We start from the raw sequence: 16,920 nt of genomic DNA, 5'->3' as shown, positions 1-16,920 counted from the left end.
GGCTGTAATTAAAAATGTCGCTCGCCGCTGACAACATGGAAAAATCGTTCCCAGGGAATACAATTAATTATTTGGGGGACGAAGAAGAAGAAGAAGAAGAAGAAGAACAACAACAACAACAACACAATTAAAGCAACTAAATAAATGTCCCAACAAATCCGACCGATGACGTAATGTAACACAGGTACTTCTCGCGAGATTTCACTTGTCAGAGTGTCAGGCGCCAGGAAGCCAAACAGCAGTCGCTTGCGGAATAAAAACAAAACTACTAAAATTTGGTAAGCATTTTTACTAGCAACTACTGCAGACTGTTGAAACTATAAGAAGCCTCGCGTATAAGAAAATAAAAATGTCAGCATGTAAGCAACGTGCGCACAAAACGAGAATTTGAGGCCAGGTTGAAAAGACTCAGACCACTTATTTGTGGTCCAAAAAGTAATAAGATATACTAATTAATAATATTGATATCATGTTAAATAAACAAATTGAGTTGAGCCTAGAAATGACACACTAGAAGTACTGCAGAGCTGGTGTTTCTCAAACTTTTTATGCCAATTAAGTACGTACCACTTATAAATTACTTAGCTCTCCATATTAGATTCGTGTTTATCAAAAACAGGGCCGAGGCTTGACTGTACCAAAGTAAATATTTAACGAGGCATTCTTAAATATTTGATTGGTGGGTGAAAAAAAAATGTAGGGTACTCAAAAGTTAAATAAAATTCAAAAAAATGCATTGTACTTTACATGAAAATTAAAAACAGGATAATTCTGCATATCTGAGCGTATGTGCATTGTTGTCATCACGTCCACTTCAGTTTGTCCAGCAGGGGGCGTGCAAATTACAGTTACCACCGTTGTGTATTTGCTGGAATATGTTCCAGAGTTATCAAGAATACTTATAAAAATCTTTTTACCCCTGTGACAATGTGAATGCAATGCTTCAGTAGCATGATAGCATTCACAGAAGTCACCAAACACACACACACAAACACACACACACACACACACACGCACCTTTCATTGCAAAAGCAGAATTTAATCCGCCTGTTTTTGAGTTCATCCTTGCACCACAAAGATGACACCAGAAGGGTCAGGACAAAACGCCGCTCCCCTCAGAATCCCGCTCTCATCATTTTAGCCAAGTCGCTGTTGACCTGGCGCCACCGGCACAAAACAGGACAAGTAATTTAATTTGCTTCTGCCGTCGACCTTGAAACAGGGAATGTAGGCTACTGGAATCCCATTGGGGAGGCAGATTGTCAATTACACTCCCTTCCAAGTGTAAAAAAAAAAATATACTTTTTGTCCTTAGTATGTCCGAGAGATAATAGTGTTACGAGTAATTCTATTTTTTATATTGTTTTTTAACTGTCCCTACTCGTAACATTACATTGTATCTGCTAGCTTTTGGCTACTAAGTTATTTTATTGCAAAATGATTCAAATGAAAATTCATTATGGGGTGAGACATGAATTTCTATTATTCTAACAGTTCTCTTTGAATACAATTTTGGGCTATATTTCAAATAATTCGACCATTTGGATGACTTTGATGAATTCCGTTATCTGTTGTGTTCTTTCCAGGCACTTTTCCCATCTTGTATCACCTGAGAATGGAGACAGACGTATGTATTGACGCCACGTGATGCGGGCTGCTGGTAATTGCTGTCATAACTTCTTACCCCGTGGACATGGCATCTTTAATCACCCCGTTGAAAACGTCTTGGGTCAGAACTCGATATTGGTCATAAAATCTAAATATAAGGCCCCGGAGGCTGAGCTGTTTCGCAGACTCGCTCGCACTCTCAGCGGTAATAATGAAAAAGATTCTCGACTACACGAGAGTCGGCCGCTCTTCAAATGACAAGAGAAGTGCTTATAATGGTGTTTTACTTCTTAAAGGCTTACACGGCTATTTTTTTGTGTTCTCTTCCTCATCACCCAGCATAGCAGCCTTTTCACATATAGACCGATAGGTTCTCCGCCTTGTCTTTAATAATATACTAGTCCCATCCCACAAGCCTCATTATGACTCACTCACTAATCATAGGCTCCGCTTGATTCCCTTTTGGTCACTATCTACTCTCTTGTTGAAGCACTCCATAAAATGGAACTTCTGCCTCTTTGAGAAGAAGAATCCAAGAACAAGTGGAGAGCTATTGTTGACTTTTTCGGCAGGCGCCTGTCTGTTATTTACGGCTCTGATCAACATGTGATTGGCTGAGGCAATGTAATAATAATGCCAGGCACTCATCTAGCGGAGTTTTAGAATTACAATACGTAGGTGGCAGGTTGAGTTACCTGGTTGCTAGGTTACTAAGTGGCCTGCCTGTCTGACTGAGAATGGATTTGATATATGTAGTCCTCCGATGAGTCAAGATGACTTGATGGGATTTTATACATGGTCATTTATCTCTACTTTGAATTTATAAGCAAATACAAAAGCAAGTTAGTTGATGGATTGGAAGGAAGTAGGACAAAGTCACTTAAATCATGTTGATTTTTTTTTTTGGCCTTGTGCAATTTGTTAACTTTTATATTTCTCTTTCATGCAATTATTACAGTTGCTCCTCAGATGAGGTACTGACAATTTTTGTTAAATAGTTTGTGATGTTTGGATAAGAATGCCTAACATTGAAACTAAAGTATCTTTAAACTTGAATAAAAAAAAGAATAGACTTAAGACCAAAGCCTGGTTTCATTTGCACATCAGCTATTAAGGATGACGCAACATGACATGTAAGGATAGACCCCGTGATTATAGCGAAAAAGTTCACGGGTACTTTGTTACAATTTATTATATTTACACAATGAACAACTAGTCTTTCTCACTGTTTAGCGTAGATCGGAATGCAGGCGTGCCACTCGCTGATCACACCATCGTGGGAGCCCTAAAAGGGAAGCACTCTTGATTCCTGGCAGCTCAAGGAGGAGCGAAGACTAAATTAGGCATGGTTTCATTGACTTCCAATTCCCTGAGTCCCAGCATCCCTGCAGCCGAGGAGACGAGAGGAGGCCTGGTAAGTCAGATGAGATGAGGAGCCGAGAAACCTTGTTGCTTTTCCATTACGAGGAGACAGAAAACTCAACAAATCAATCAGTTGAGCATTTCAACATAACCAGAGCTCTTTATTTAAATCATAGCTGCAAGGCCTATAGTATATGTATACGCAAGGGTTGTGTAAAAATTCTGAATTCCATCCAAAAGATGAATTCGAATGTACTCCACCCCAAGCAAGGAATACAATCTTTTATTTTTCACCATGAAGTGGACTATGTCGTGCGCTTAACACAATTTCAAATTCTCCCTATTCGATTCCACTCGATTCGATTATTTTCGATTCGACTCGTAGCAGTAAATGTAAGAAAATACGATGTTGTTTGTTCCAACCAAATGTGCAACTTTTATTTTGTGTTGCTGTCTTTCCTGGGCTGATGAGTCACAATCCTTTTCCCCCACCCAGTCTTTTTTTTCATGCTCTTTTTTTTTTTTTTTTGCTGTGCTGTCCAGCATGATTGACTGCGTCTCTTTCTGTGCACGATCAGCCTCAGACAGGTGCTGAATACTGCTGAGTGGCCTTGCCCGTGCATGCGTGCATGCGGGGGGGCTCCAGAGGCCTGCCCCGACATTCCTGTGATACTTCCAGAGACGCCGCAGTCCTTGGGGGAGAAAAGGCCAACTGAAGGTGGTGAGTTGAAACCTGTCTTCTTTGAGAGTGTTATGGCATCCTTCTTTTTTTTTTCTTTTTGCAACCACTTCCTGATTTCCGTTTGTGCTTTCATTCTCCGCCACTTCCTCTCACCGCATAGTTTCTCGCTTCAAGAATGCAAACATCTGCCAGCGCTTATCTATTGGGACGGCTAGCATTTTCACCTATAGTTTTAAATTTTTTTCCATTCATCTAGAATAACTTTTTTTTTTTTTTTTTTTTAGGTCAAAGATCGCTTAACCTGAGTATATGGGCTGGCAATGTCTGTTCTAGGTCATCCGTAAAGTGTTTGATAATTTATAGACTTCCCAACATTAATCCCACAATGAAGGAAGCATTAAATGGTACCAAATATTTTGATAATTATCCATTTGTTGATTTAAGAGCTTCTTCACTTCAGTACTCTTGTACACATAATGTCGTGTGTAACAACCGCAGTTGTGAAAGTGAAGAGGAAGAGGAAGTTAGAAGAAAAAAAAAATGGGGATGCAGATAGAGCTAAATATGGTGACCATATTTGGCATGAGATAATGCAAGCCACGGATGCAAATGAGATAAAGGAGTGGTTGTCATGGTGACGTGATGTTGCGCAGTGATGGCTTCGCTGTAAACCTGACCACACTTGCAGTATAGCCGTTGCTAAGCAGAAGGCGCTATTGTGAGCGAGTGAGAGGGGAGAGTGAGTAAAGTAGCAGACGGATAGGAAGGTGGGGGGGGGGCGAAAATGTTCCTTCATGGTGCCGTGCGTTGCGTCAACGTGACCTTTGCTTAAAGTGGTTTTGTTCGTCCAAGTGGCACTTGAGCGCGAGACACACACAGGTAAGCTCACTCCGAGCACACGATTTATCTCTGCTGATTTTTGTGTTTGTAATGGATTACTTTGGATCAGTTATGTTTCTTTTTTTCTTTTTTTTTTTTTCTTTTAACTTGCCAAGTATATGCAATGTTTTCCAGTCCGATTGTCAACGTAAAACAAAGTTTTTTGTTTGCGTTAAGGACATTTCATATTTTTGCATTTGCAGTATGTCTTGTAGTATCTAGAAAGAGAACCTGCTCGAAGCCCGAGTGTAAGGCCTCTTCGGAAAGGGTGTTTCCATTCGATTCCTTTTTATCTGCAAGATAAGCTTCCAGCTTGTGTAGGGAGGCGCACACACAGACGTGCACACACACATTCTTTCCAGTGCCAGATGAGGACGAGGCAGCGTGCTATTTCCTCGCTCTGTATTTCAAACTTGACAGCTAGCTTGAATTACACCTACCTAGCCCCCTCCCTGTGTGGAAAATAAATTATGAAGGGAAAAAAAAAATCAACAAATAATGCACTAAAGTCGGCGAGTTTTCTGCAGCCACGTAGTTACGACGTGTCTTAACCAATGTGCTCTGTATATTTATAGCACAATTTACGTCTCGCTCAGGCCTGAAATAACATGTAACACAATCAGGAAATTATTTCGCTTTTTTGATTCGACTGCCACCAAAATAGTCAAGTTAAACGGGTTAGTTTGATTGCTGCTCCCAGCTGCTGGCCTTTCCGCAAGGCAGGCAGGCAGGCAGGCAAGCCAGGCCAGGCCGCATGCTCCCATTGCAGCCGTATCGCTGTGATGCTCTGTAATGGAAGCCTAATGTGTATTTGCGGCTTAGTGATAGATGAGCAGTCAGAGGTTGGCACACCGAGGCTCGGGGAGATTTCCTCGGGAGAGTGAGAGTTCACATTAGCCGGCCGCTGGCATTTACAAGAGGTTGGGAAATAGCAGAGCTCTGACATGATAGGACAGTTTAAGGTGGAAATTTGTTCTCATCGGGGAAGGAAGAGAACGTGTGAAAAGTTAGGTGGGGATCTGGCGAGGGGTTCGTGCTACCTACTACCTCGTCTTTATCTCGTAAAAAAACATTTCTGACCGTTTATTATCTTGCTGTCAAACATTTAGTAATCACACGGTTGGTGTGTCCAGTTGGTGGAAATCCCCTTCAACTTCATTTTTCATTTATGGAACACGCACTTCCTGTTTTCGGTTGGTTAGCGTTAATGTTGGTTAACGTGTGTGAACTCATTGTGTGACCCCATTTTTTTATTCTTGTTATTTTTTTTCCTTCTTTTATCATTATTATTATTATTAGTATTATTATTAGTAGTAGTATTAATATTAGTATTATATTAGTACTCTGATGAAGGCGGAAGTACAAGCCGAAACTTGTCAGGTAATGCAACTTAAAATAATTTGTTTGAGATAAAAGAACCAGTGAAGTGATTATTAGTATTATTAGTATTATTGTTAGCAGTGGTAGTAGTTTTTTGTAAAATTTTTTAACTGCATTTAATTATTTTTTTGTGAGCAAATATGATTTATTTTGAGGACACATAAGGTCTTGCAATTGTAAAAATTCAGAAACTGCCAATGGATCCCAGGAGAGATTCATTGTTTTGTCAGGAAAGAAAGCAGAACTGTTTTTGCCAGATGTAAACCAACAAAAAAGAAAAAACACCTTGTTTGTTTTGTACTGTACATGGAGCAGATAAGGAAGGAAAGATTTCTTAATTCGCTAAATGAGCAATCCATCTGGCGTCTACAAACTTGGATCACACTTTGTATTGGACAAGGCTGTAGTTGTAACAAATGCGAGCGCTTGCGGTTCTTTGGGACGAGATGTGGATTAGAGAATTAAACTTTGAGCCAAAGTACCGGACACCAATTCGAAACAATTAACACTCATTTATAAGGATGGAAAAGAAGGCCGGAGAGAGAGCGAGAGAGCTGGCTTCAGCCGAAAGGGAAATTCCACATTAGTTTTTGCAGAGCCGAGATCTTTGGTGGCATTGTGATACGTTATCTCCATCACCATGTCTTTGCTTTGCCCAAATCTAATCACATGACTGTTTGTGTCTTCCTGCGTATCAAACAAGCTGTTTGCAAGCCTGTGCTGTTGCAGCTGTGACTGCAGCTTGTAACACCGGCTTGAAGGGCACAGCGTGTAAATTTGACATGACTTATCACAAGATTTGTGTTTAGACTATGCAGGATTAGATGGGGAGGGAACGGAAAGATACGTTCAAAGCTTTGGCGAGTTTCATTTGAAATATCGCATGCACTTGCAACATTAGAATAAAATTTAGATTTAATTGCCTTAGCTTTATTTGTTTGAGTTGGGTATTTTCGCTATAATAACAGTGGAAGGATACATTTTGAATTCAATCTTGTATGAATTTTTGGTTTCATCCAAATTTGACATTTTGTACTCATTTTGATTTTAACAACATCCCCATTCAACAAGTGTTTACAATTTTGGGGTGGCGACAAACATTTTGAAGTGATTGTGCAAGAGGTTGTGAAGCAATAGGAAAGCTGTTCTTCATATTTTTTTTTGCCTTTCTTCCTTGACTGGATTGTAGGCATCTCATATTCCATTTGATGTGTTTCCTCGCTCTGCCTCATCTTTTTATCGGCCTCCTGTCACTCATCTTCCTGTATCACCCCCCCCTTTCTCTATCTACTTCCGGGTCTGACTGGGCAGGCAGTGGCCATGTTGTGGTGTGTGTGTGTTTGTGTGTGTGTCCGCCTGCAGCAAGGAAGGAGGATGAGGAGACTGCAGGGTCTGCACGGCTTGAACTTCCGCCACCTCCTAATAGCTGCCCTCCTCTCCAGCTGTTGCTACTGACCCCCCCCTTCCCCCTCCACCTATCCGCACCACTTTCCTTGGGCAGCAGACAGATGATCCAGAGGCTGGGGAAAAATTCAGCCCAGTTAGCTCAGCCACTGGAGCAGGCAGGGGTGGGGAGACACTGGCGTAACAGCCAACGCTGCAACGTGCACACGCATTTGCAGACACACACTCCTCCCTTCCTCCCTCCCTCCCTCCTCCCTCCCTTCCTCACTCGCTCGCTTGCTGTGGTGGCTCTGCACAGCTCCTCCGCTCATTCGCTGCTGATTCACCCGCTTTCCTCTCCTCTGCCAGTCGCTCTGCCGTGCTGTGCCGTGCCGTGCTGTGCTCTGCCTGCCTGCCTGCCTGCCTCTGCCTGAGAATGGTCCAGCCGGTGCCTGGGGGTCTGCTGTCGCAGCCTGTCTGAACACACGCACAACCACAAGTGTCAGTCGACACGCGGAAGCACTCACACGTTAACCGGAGAGCAATGTGAGAGGTAAGAGCTCGCTTCGTGAACCTTCCTCCCAGCGGTTGAATGTCGATCTTTTCCTCCCGTGGTGTGCTGCAGTCTTGACTTTCTAAAGTGGGCGTCTGTGCATCAGAGCGACAATACGGGGGATTGTTGTGTGCCTGCCAAAGGGTTAACGTCTGTTTGTTACAGCTTGTTTTATAGCCATTGGCACGGGCACTGCTTGGAACACTCTTGCCTTAAAGCAGACAAGCAGAGAGTCACAATAGCCATTTCCTGAGGCGAGTTCACGAGAAGATTTTCTGACGCGTGAGCGCGCGTGCGTAGCACCGTCGTTGGTCCAGGAAACGGCAGGGATCAATAGATCACCCACTCGTCTCTCGTTGCCCCATTCGGACTCTTTGGAGTTATCCTGCAGACAACATTTGAGTCCCGTCTGCCTCCATTGCTGCGTCAGCCCAAAAAGAAGAAGCATGATTTTGCATGTGTGTGTTTCAACGTGGACGCACTGCAAAACGACCGCCCCGCTGTATGTAAATTATATGTGACACGTGAAACTGCTGCTACCTTATATGGTAAGCACAGTATTTCAGTACGGTAGAATCTTGCCAAGCAATCCGGGTCGCGGGAGGAGAGGGTGACTCCGTCGGTGGGAGTGTGTGTGTGTGTGACTCGGTGAGTGTTTGCATGTGTCTGGTGGAGAGGGAGTTACCAAGAGAGGGATAAAGTTGGGGAAAAAGAAACAGAGGCAAGAAGGAAAAGGAAAACAAATGTACTTCTCAGGGAATCTATTCCTCAATGCTCAAACTGAATCGTAAGTAGTTCTGTTTTTTTTTTTTTTAGTCACATGAGATCGTTTCACTCGAAAAATTCTTGAGTGTGTCTCGATGGGCATGGAAAGGATTTGCCTGTTTTTTTTCCTCAGATCACATCAACATGGGATTCTGCTAAAGTCACGATAGGATCAGTGAATCTTGTGAGGCTTTGAAAAAAAAAAAAATCATTTATTCTCGGCCCCTTTGACACCCTCCCTACTCATTACGACTGCCCCCCCCCCTCCCTTCCCCTCCTCTCTCATCTCTCCAGGCTTCCTCTAGGTGGTGTGTCTGTGGTTGAGGCAATGATGTGGAATGTTGTTGTTGTGACTTTGTGGGAGTTCGTTGGTAGCTCAGACAGTGGCGCTCATGCACACACATTATCGCAAATATGTACACATGCAGCGGGAGATTGCATTGTCTGATTTGTAGTAAGACAATTTTAGTCAAGCAAAAAGCTGAAATGTGTGTTCTTCGCTCTTGCATGTGTGGAGCTTATGATATAGTGTACTTGTGGGATTTTCTACTTGACGGCATTGGCGCTGACAGGTTAAGCCGTTACTACACGAGGGCTTTTTTTTTTTTTTTCCCTCTCCGTGTTTTTACAGTGTTGTGACCACTTTTCAGCAATGTGTCACAACTTCAGTTGACTGGAAGACACTCGCTCTAATGAGCACCAGTATTTGCCTCCTTGACCTTCTCTGATATTTTGACCCTTTTTACATGACTAATAATCAGACATGTTGACCGTAAACTCCAGTCTAGCTGTTTCAGTCTGACTCATGCTGGTTCTGGAAAAAGTAGAATAAGGGCCTGTAGGGTTGTTTTGCGTTGTCGTGTCCGAAGAAAGAACGCAAAATAGCAGTGCAAGCAATTCTAAACTAGCTTTCGTTTTACTATAACACATATTTTATTTTTTTATCATGCAAAGTTTTATGTTTTAGCCTGGATAATTAATTCAATTCAAAATAAATGAAGGGAAATATTGCCACACAGTCACATATTTATTTATTTCAACATTTATTTATTTAACATTTATTCATGTTTATTTTTAGTTTTTTATATTTATTTATTTATTTTGTTAATCTATATGTATTTAAATCTTTATTTATGTGTTGATTTATATTTCTTTATTTTGTTAATCTTTCCACGGCATTCCAATCATACCTATCCTGCCGTCGGGTAATGCTGGTAGCCTTCCTCGCAAATCTTATTCTCTCGTCTCCGCATATGTTTTCTTCCTCACCAGGCCACTGAACATGTGTGTGTGTGCATTATTAGGCCAGGCAAGCATTCATCACACCTCATGAACTTGGCTGTGGTCCCTGAAAATGATTAACTCGATGAAAGTCATCCAGTAACAAGAAATAGGCCGATTTAGAAGGTAAACAAATCCCTGGAAAAAAAAAAAAAAAAAACGTTAATTCGTTAGTTATTGTGATTTTCTTTCACGCTTTGAGATTTTTTTAATAGCATTTTATTAACCCTGGTGTTCCATCACCATGATTTATCATTCTTGTCATTCTTTTGTTACATTTCACACAAAAAAAAAAACATTCACACAGTGGATGAGGTAATCTTTATTCATCACGCTTGGATAACTGGCAAAAAAAAATAATTACAGCATTTTACATAACTATGCAGTGTGGATAGTTGTAGAGGAAGGTTAAGGTAGTTTCCTTTTACTAATATAATATTACACAATATTAAGGGGATGGTTGAACTCCGTGACATATCTAAGCGTTGCCTAACTATGTCAGACGTTCCTGTGTAGAAATCAGCCTGTGGGCTGCTGCTGCTGTTTCAGCACAGTGACCCAGACGACATAAATGAGATCCAATGAGCTTCTCATTAAGCCATAAGGCCAACCATTATCGTTAATATCCGTTGACTTCCCCACTAACACACACACAGAGTCTTGCACACAATCTTATCAAGACTTAACGATACACGCCATTGTGACACAGTTGGTCAGGGTGTGTGCAAAACAAGAGACCTCATTGTCTCCAGAGGTTGGCTGACGGAAGAATAAGCGAGGATTGTTTGTGCCTTTGCAAACCAACGAATCGTCGCGAGATGGTTATGGTTTCATGATGAAAATGACGACAAGGGGGACTGATAGCATTTCTTGGTGAGGATATTCAGCATGACGGTCTGTGGGAATTGTGGTCGTCAGTAATCCTTGCCTTCATTTTAGCAAGAAAGATGTCATTGTGGAAGAAGCCATGCTACTTGCTAAGCTAGCATAAAATGTACCTTACGGAAGAATATGTTTAGGTTGGTGGTACGATACACTTTTAACGGAGGTTTGGTTCGAACTGCGTTACTGTTGTAACGCTAATAATTTATTAGCGGATAAATTAGCAGGTAAAAAAAAAAAAAACAACGTAAGCACATCACAGCTCTTCATGTCTTCGTGTGTGGAAGCTACAAGAGACAGCGGTAAACATATGTAAAGGTCAGAGAGGGCGGGCGTTTTATTGACATGCTATAATATTCCGAGTAGCTGCATCGGCATCATGATGAAGCCCCGCGGTGTTGTGTTTCCCTCCTAGCGTCCTCCACTTTGATGACCTATCTCAGCACACTGTCACCCTGCCTCCACTTCTATCAGTATGCTGAAAGCCAGCAGCAGCAAACAAAAGGAAACCTTCTCCTCTGCAGTCGAAAGCTGAAAATAGAAGCGCCGGCTGGAAGCTATCATTTTCTACGTTCTGTTGCCATAGTAGATGTTGCAGCAAAACAAGACGGAGATGTGGATTTTGCAGGACGCCGCAGAAACTTAAACTCCACTTGAGCTGTGTCACTTGATTAATGGTGAATCACCTCATGTGCTCTTTCTGGAAGGCCTATCATAACTGTGAACCGCACCCTCTCTGTTGTTTTCTCATCGCCGCTCAAGTAGTTAGTCATACTGACAACTCCGAGACCTGCCTGTATTATGTAAATGCGTTACTTTTATCACGCCGGCATTCCTGTCGGTGCGAAGCTCGGGGTTAGCGGAACGACCAAAGTGAAGTCAAGAGAAAGACACCCTGCAATGTTACAAATATTACAACGTGCTCTAAAGGCTCAAGGGAAGCTAGCTTGCTATCTCCTGCTAACGTGGATGACCTTGCACCAGCCTTTAAAAACAGTGGCGGAGCTAGAGAAGGGGGTGCCGCAGGAGCATCGCCTCCCCCCACGAAATATGCAGGGCCCACTTTGCGAAACAACATCAATTATTCGGATAAAAGGAGATCTTCAAGACCGGAGAGACGAGACGTTTTGAATGAATTAGCAAAAAGGGCTTGGCCTACTGGTAAAAGATGAAGCAATCAATAAGGGAAAGATATCCATGTTCAGACATGAAGGATCATATCGAGCGCTCATTATGAGCTTTACTTTACAGCGCTACAGCCTGAGCAAAGTAGAAAAGATTGGCGTCTTGACTGCTTTTCATATCTGAAACTGTTAAGCCGTTTTATTTGACTGAAGCGCGCTGTCAATGTTAACAACGTTGGCTCCGCTCGTCATTTGTTGCAAAGTGTGTTTGCGTCATATTAAAAGTGATTATACAACAGATATCTGTTATACCTGTCATGGCAGCCCAATTTTAACTCATCAGTACAGTTCCGTTTATGGTATACAATTTGTTTTTTTTTAGTTGTAAAAAATTGCAAAGTAAAAGCTTCGGATCATAACGCTGTAGTTGGTAGTCCAATGGGAGAACCGCAAATGCCGAATTTAAATTTTCTTTTTCAAAACAAATTAGAAATGCTCCTGATCTTAATGGGCTTACCTTTGATTGCATTCTTTTTACTTGTACCTTTTATTACCTATTATGTTTAAAACAAAGCTCATAAGTAGTTACTTTCGGGGGACATTCCCCCAAAGCTTAATAAAAGTTTTCATGTTAATCACAAAGCCCTGTGTGTTATTGCTTTAAATAACCCAGCAAATATGTGCCTTAGCTCAGTAAAGGTTGCTCGAAGATTCTATGATTTTATTTTTTTCCATGCGCGTTGGTTACAATGTTTGTATGAAGATAATGCTGGCGAATGAAAGGTCATTCATAGCCACAAGGCTACTTTTGTTATCATCCAATGTCAAAGCAAGCCGCAGCTTAGTTTGAAGCACATCTAACCATGGATGCTTGGTCATCATGACCTGGGCTGCGCTGGTGCAGAGCTCTGTTACAGCACGTTGCAGTGCTGCAGTGCCGTAACATTTGCACTTCCCTAGCATTGCTCGATGTACTGAGAAAAAAAAAAAAATTCTCGACACGGGGGTGTGGTGACTTAACCCTTCCTTTGATAAGAGCAGACTCATCCCTTGGGAGAATAACTATTCAAATTCCACTCGTGGTTTCAGCAGAAGTCGAATGTACAAACGACAAAGAAAAACAAACAATGGCGTGTCATGATTAGAGAATGATGAAAAAGTCATTTGTGTATTATTTGATGACAGCACTCCTTCCTATGTCGGAACATGTGGAAGAAAACCGAGTGGTTAGTTTTGACTCTTTTCCACTCTGGCAGAGGGCAGGTCAGCCTTCCCTAGGCTCCGCCTCCTCTCACCTGGCGCTCAGCCCAGAATGTTGCTGCAACTCCGCTTAGCGCCCATTGGCCCACGGTCTTCACGGAACTTCGCAAGGAGGGAAATGACTAACCTCTTTCCCCTCGTGCCCTACCTCAACTTCCCCTTTTCTTTCACGCTCTTCCCCTCTTTGGTCTTCAGACACATTCGCAATGGCCGCCTTTGCTGCACTCTGCTGTAAGTCAGACGGGATTTTTCATCTCATTTCATTGTGTCGACGTGGTGGAAAGTTTTGAATGGCTGCTTTGTACGCGCCAGTGTGTGTGTGATGAGTGTATGTGCACACCATGTGTGTTTAGCGCAGTGGGCGGGTGAAAGTTTTATTTGTCTAGCTGACAACCGACGCATTTCTGACATTTTTACACATTCTTCATTGCTGCAGTTGCATACTTTTTGTTGCACCTCAAAACAAAAGGTCACACCTTGATCCTAAAGCGTGACCCGAAAAAAAAGTTTTCATTTTTCTCTCTCTCTCTCTCTCTCTCTTTCTCTCTCTCTCTCTCTCCCCAGAGGAAGTGCCTTTGCTGATGTGTGCCGCAGCTTTGACCTGCTTCTACCGCTGAAGCTCTATCTTCTCCCCACCCCTCCCGCCTCGCTCGCTTGCTGCCATAGCGCAAGGAAAGGTGGCCGCGCCCTCCTCTGACTGCGCTCCGACCCGTTTGTCCATCATCGCCATCCACCCCCTCGCAGTGGTCCGCAGCCTCCACTAAGCCTCACCTGACAGCCCAGCCAGCACAAGGCCCACGCAGAGCATCATCGCACACCTTGCCTTTACTTAACCTTCGCCTTGGGCCCTCTAAGCCTCCACACGGTCCTCAGTGTCTTTAAGTCCCCACCCCAAAGCAGACTCCACCCAGACTGTCACCTTTGTTGCCTGCTTCACCGCATCCTAGAGGGCTTTCTCTCCTATGCCATATTGGCTTGTGAATGTTCCAGAAAAACAAGAGCCGCTGAGCGATAAGATTGAACATTCAGGCAGGCTGCCTCCCGGATAAAATCGTACTCACTCGATGGAGAAGATGGCGCAATAACATTCACAGCCTTACTTCGTCCTGCAACATTTCACCCTGGACACGCCTCAGTCGATAGGAAACTTTTGTCAACCCGCCATCTCGACCTCAATATCGACATAAACACGCAAATCGCGGATTAAAGCCCGAGCGGTACTTTTGATCAACCATCCAGTTGCTTTTGGCGCCAGCAAGTTGCCATGGCGATGAACATAGCACAGATCCGTGACACAAAGTGGCTGACGCTGGAGGTATGCAGGGAGTTCCAGAGGGGCACGTGTTCCCGCTCGGACCAGGAGTGCAAGTTCGCTCATCCGGCCAAGAGCTGCCAGGTGGAAAACGGACGAGTCATCGCTTGCTTCGACTCGCTTAAGGTAAGAAACCGAAAGAGCTGAGCCGAGATCCAGACGTGCGTCGGTAAGACACTGAGCGCATGCCGCGTGGCAGACATCAAGTCACAAGCTACAAATAGCAGCCAGTGCAGAGCCAGCCATCTGGTCCCAGCGTGTGCTCTCCCTCGTGCCGCCCATTTCTGGTCAGGTGACGCCAACATGTGATTAAGAACTCGGAGAGGTGGGGAGAAGGAGTCGAATCCCGCCGGGTTCAGGAAGCGGATGTTTTGTAGCGCTCGACCCATTCAGTCAGTCGAGTGCGTTGTAAACAAGTCGAGCTTTATCCGTCTTTTACAGTCACAAATGTTCACGGGCGGGCCTCACCTCTAACTTTTGACCCACTTGTACATTTTCTGAGCTCACAATGCTGGTGACTCACGGTTCTTGGCAGCTTACAGATAGGGCAGGGTTAGCTCGAGGACAGTTTGTCAGTCCACTCGGAAAGAAGACGACGGTGTTTACAGACAGATGTGGTCAGAGGCACGTCGGAGGAGGACATGTGTTGAACTCGGATTACGTCATGTGTATCAAAGGTCTAAAGTTGCTGAAACGAGTTAGGTGGGCCTGGGATTGGGTCATTTAGGAAAAAGGGGGACGATTAACTCAAATTTGCCAGTGCGTTACAAGCAAACAGTGGTGTAACACTAAAACAATTATTTTGTAAGATTAAATAGATTATCAGTTGAAAAACGGAAGTGCCACAAAAGCAAGTCTAGATGACCCTCATTTGTCGGAACGCTGTGATCCCTGCGTTCCGTACGGTGTCGACTTTCACTGACACAGCAGCGACGTGTTTAAATTGTCATTCATACTGACAGAATCAGCTAGCGACCGGAAAAAAAAAGTAACTGGCAGACATACAGAAGCTGTCGAGTGAACCGAGGGGCCTATTTTGGTACTCAGACTGATTTGTGTGTGCGTTCTTCGACCCATTTTTTTTACACAGCGAATCTAAAAAAAAAAAAAAAAAACACACAATGAAAAAAGGGCAGAAAATGGGTGCCAAGTCTCCCGATTTGTATGTCACAGGTTCGCACTCGAGTGAAAAACCATCAGCGTACTGATTCATGTTCACATTTCTCCATGTCACTCGTCACCCTTATTATGCCACGCTTTGACCCCGCCTCCTTCTTCGCTGTCCTTCCTGCGTTTACTCTTACTGCATGTGAGTGAGGATCGACCTTCTTCTGGAGAGCGTATAATTAGAACAAGTCTCACATGATCATCAGTGCATAGCTGAATAGGTCACACCCAAAGCCAGCTCTTTTTTTTTTTTTTTCTACACCTACTTCACTGTCCCATTATTGGAGTTTTTTTTTTTCTATGAGCATTAATTTGATATCTCCCTCAAATAAGATAATCAATATGTTCAACGAGGCCTTGCTGTGTGTGCAAATTAACCAACGCTGCTGTCTGCATATCTGTTTGGTGCAGTGGTGGCAGGCAGGCAGCTCAGTGACATGGAAGAGGTGTAAATATTTGGAGAAGGATAATGACTGGCCGGACCCCTTCATTTTAAACTTGGCTCGTAACTTTTTAATGATTAACTCCTGAGTGAAAGGTTAAGTGCAATCCTTGCACATAGTCGTGCTTGTAACATTGAAAAGTGAGGCGACTGTAGAATAAATCAAACACATCAGACACGGAATTAATCTTTATATATTTATGGACTTCATGGGGTTTGTTTTTTTGGTTGCATTTTGTCAAATTAAAGGTTAAACTGGATTTCAGGTTAAATCAGATGGGCTGAGATTTGGCATTTTAAGGAGATTTTCATTGTTGGTTAAATTTTGGTGCTGCCTGTCAATATGTAACTAATGTTTTTCTGCGTTCTTGTGGTCGTTCAACTTTAGAGATTCCACTATTAAAGTATGTGAATGACCTGGATTTGTAAAATTCAATCTGATCATCATCCTGGTCATAAAAAAATGTACTTATTCATTTGAATGTTTTTCTCTGAACACGCCACGTTAACATTTACTGTGCCCCATGGAAAAGTATGTCAACCCCTAAGAGCTAATTGGAGTCAGGAATCGGCTAAAATAAATTAATGCGGCAAGATCGGACGTGTTGGTTAAAGCTGCCCGGTCGTATAATAAACACCAGGTTTGAATTTTCTTTTCTCTCCGCTAACTTGCTAGGAAAGGTCGCAATAGTATTTCAAAAATGATTTGTTTACGGTTTGATTTAATAAATTATTTTTATACGTTTATTTGATTAATTTAATTAATTATTAGTTAATTTATAATACACATTGCAATATGGGGGGGAAAAAAATACTAGCATGTTGGCTACTAACTTACCC

General features: G+C 42.9%; 1 protein-coding gene across 14 annotated transcripts in view; it reads left to right on the top strand.

Moving 5' to 3' along the window:
• The first annotated feature begins 3,548 nt into the window (after positions 1 to 3,548).
• mbnl1 (muscleblind-like splicing regulator 1) overlaps positions 3,549 to 16,920 on the top strand; it is a 35,195-nt gene continuing 21,823 nt past the window's right edge. For 5 of the 14 annotated variants that reach the window (XM_049748345.2, XM_049748341.2, XM_049748343.2 and 2 more), the window contains exons 1-2: positions 7,583 to 7,847; positions 13,724 to 14,597. In XM_049748345.2, the coding sequence (XP_049604302.1) occupies positions 14,424 to 14,597 (174 nt within the window). In that variant the 5' untranslated portion in view covers positions 7,583 to 7,847; positions 13,724 to 14,423. Of the gene's footprint in view, positions 3,692 to 4,369; positions 4,532 to 7,581; positions 7,848 to 7,906; positions 8,635 to 11,190; positions 13,391 to 13,723; positions 14,598 to 16,920 lie in introns of those variants that run through there. The other 9 variants (XM_049748340.2, XM_049748338.2, XM_049748332.2 and 6 more) reach the window with 6 other exon arrangements.

Source organism: Syngnathus scovelli, chromosome 17, assembly GCF_024217435.2.
Source record: "Syngnathus scovelli strain Florida chromosome 17, RoL_Ssco_1.2, whole genome shotgun sequence".
In the NCBI taxonomy this organism is placed as follows: Eukaryota; Metazoa; Chordata; class Actinopteri; order Syngnathiformes; family Syngnathidae; genus Syngnathus; species Syngnathus scovelli.
The sequence above is the reverse complement of the archived record's forward strand: the minus strand, read 5'-3'. Positions and strand labels throughout refer to the sequence as shown.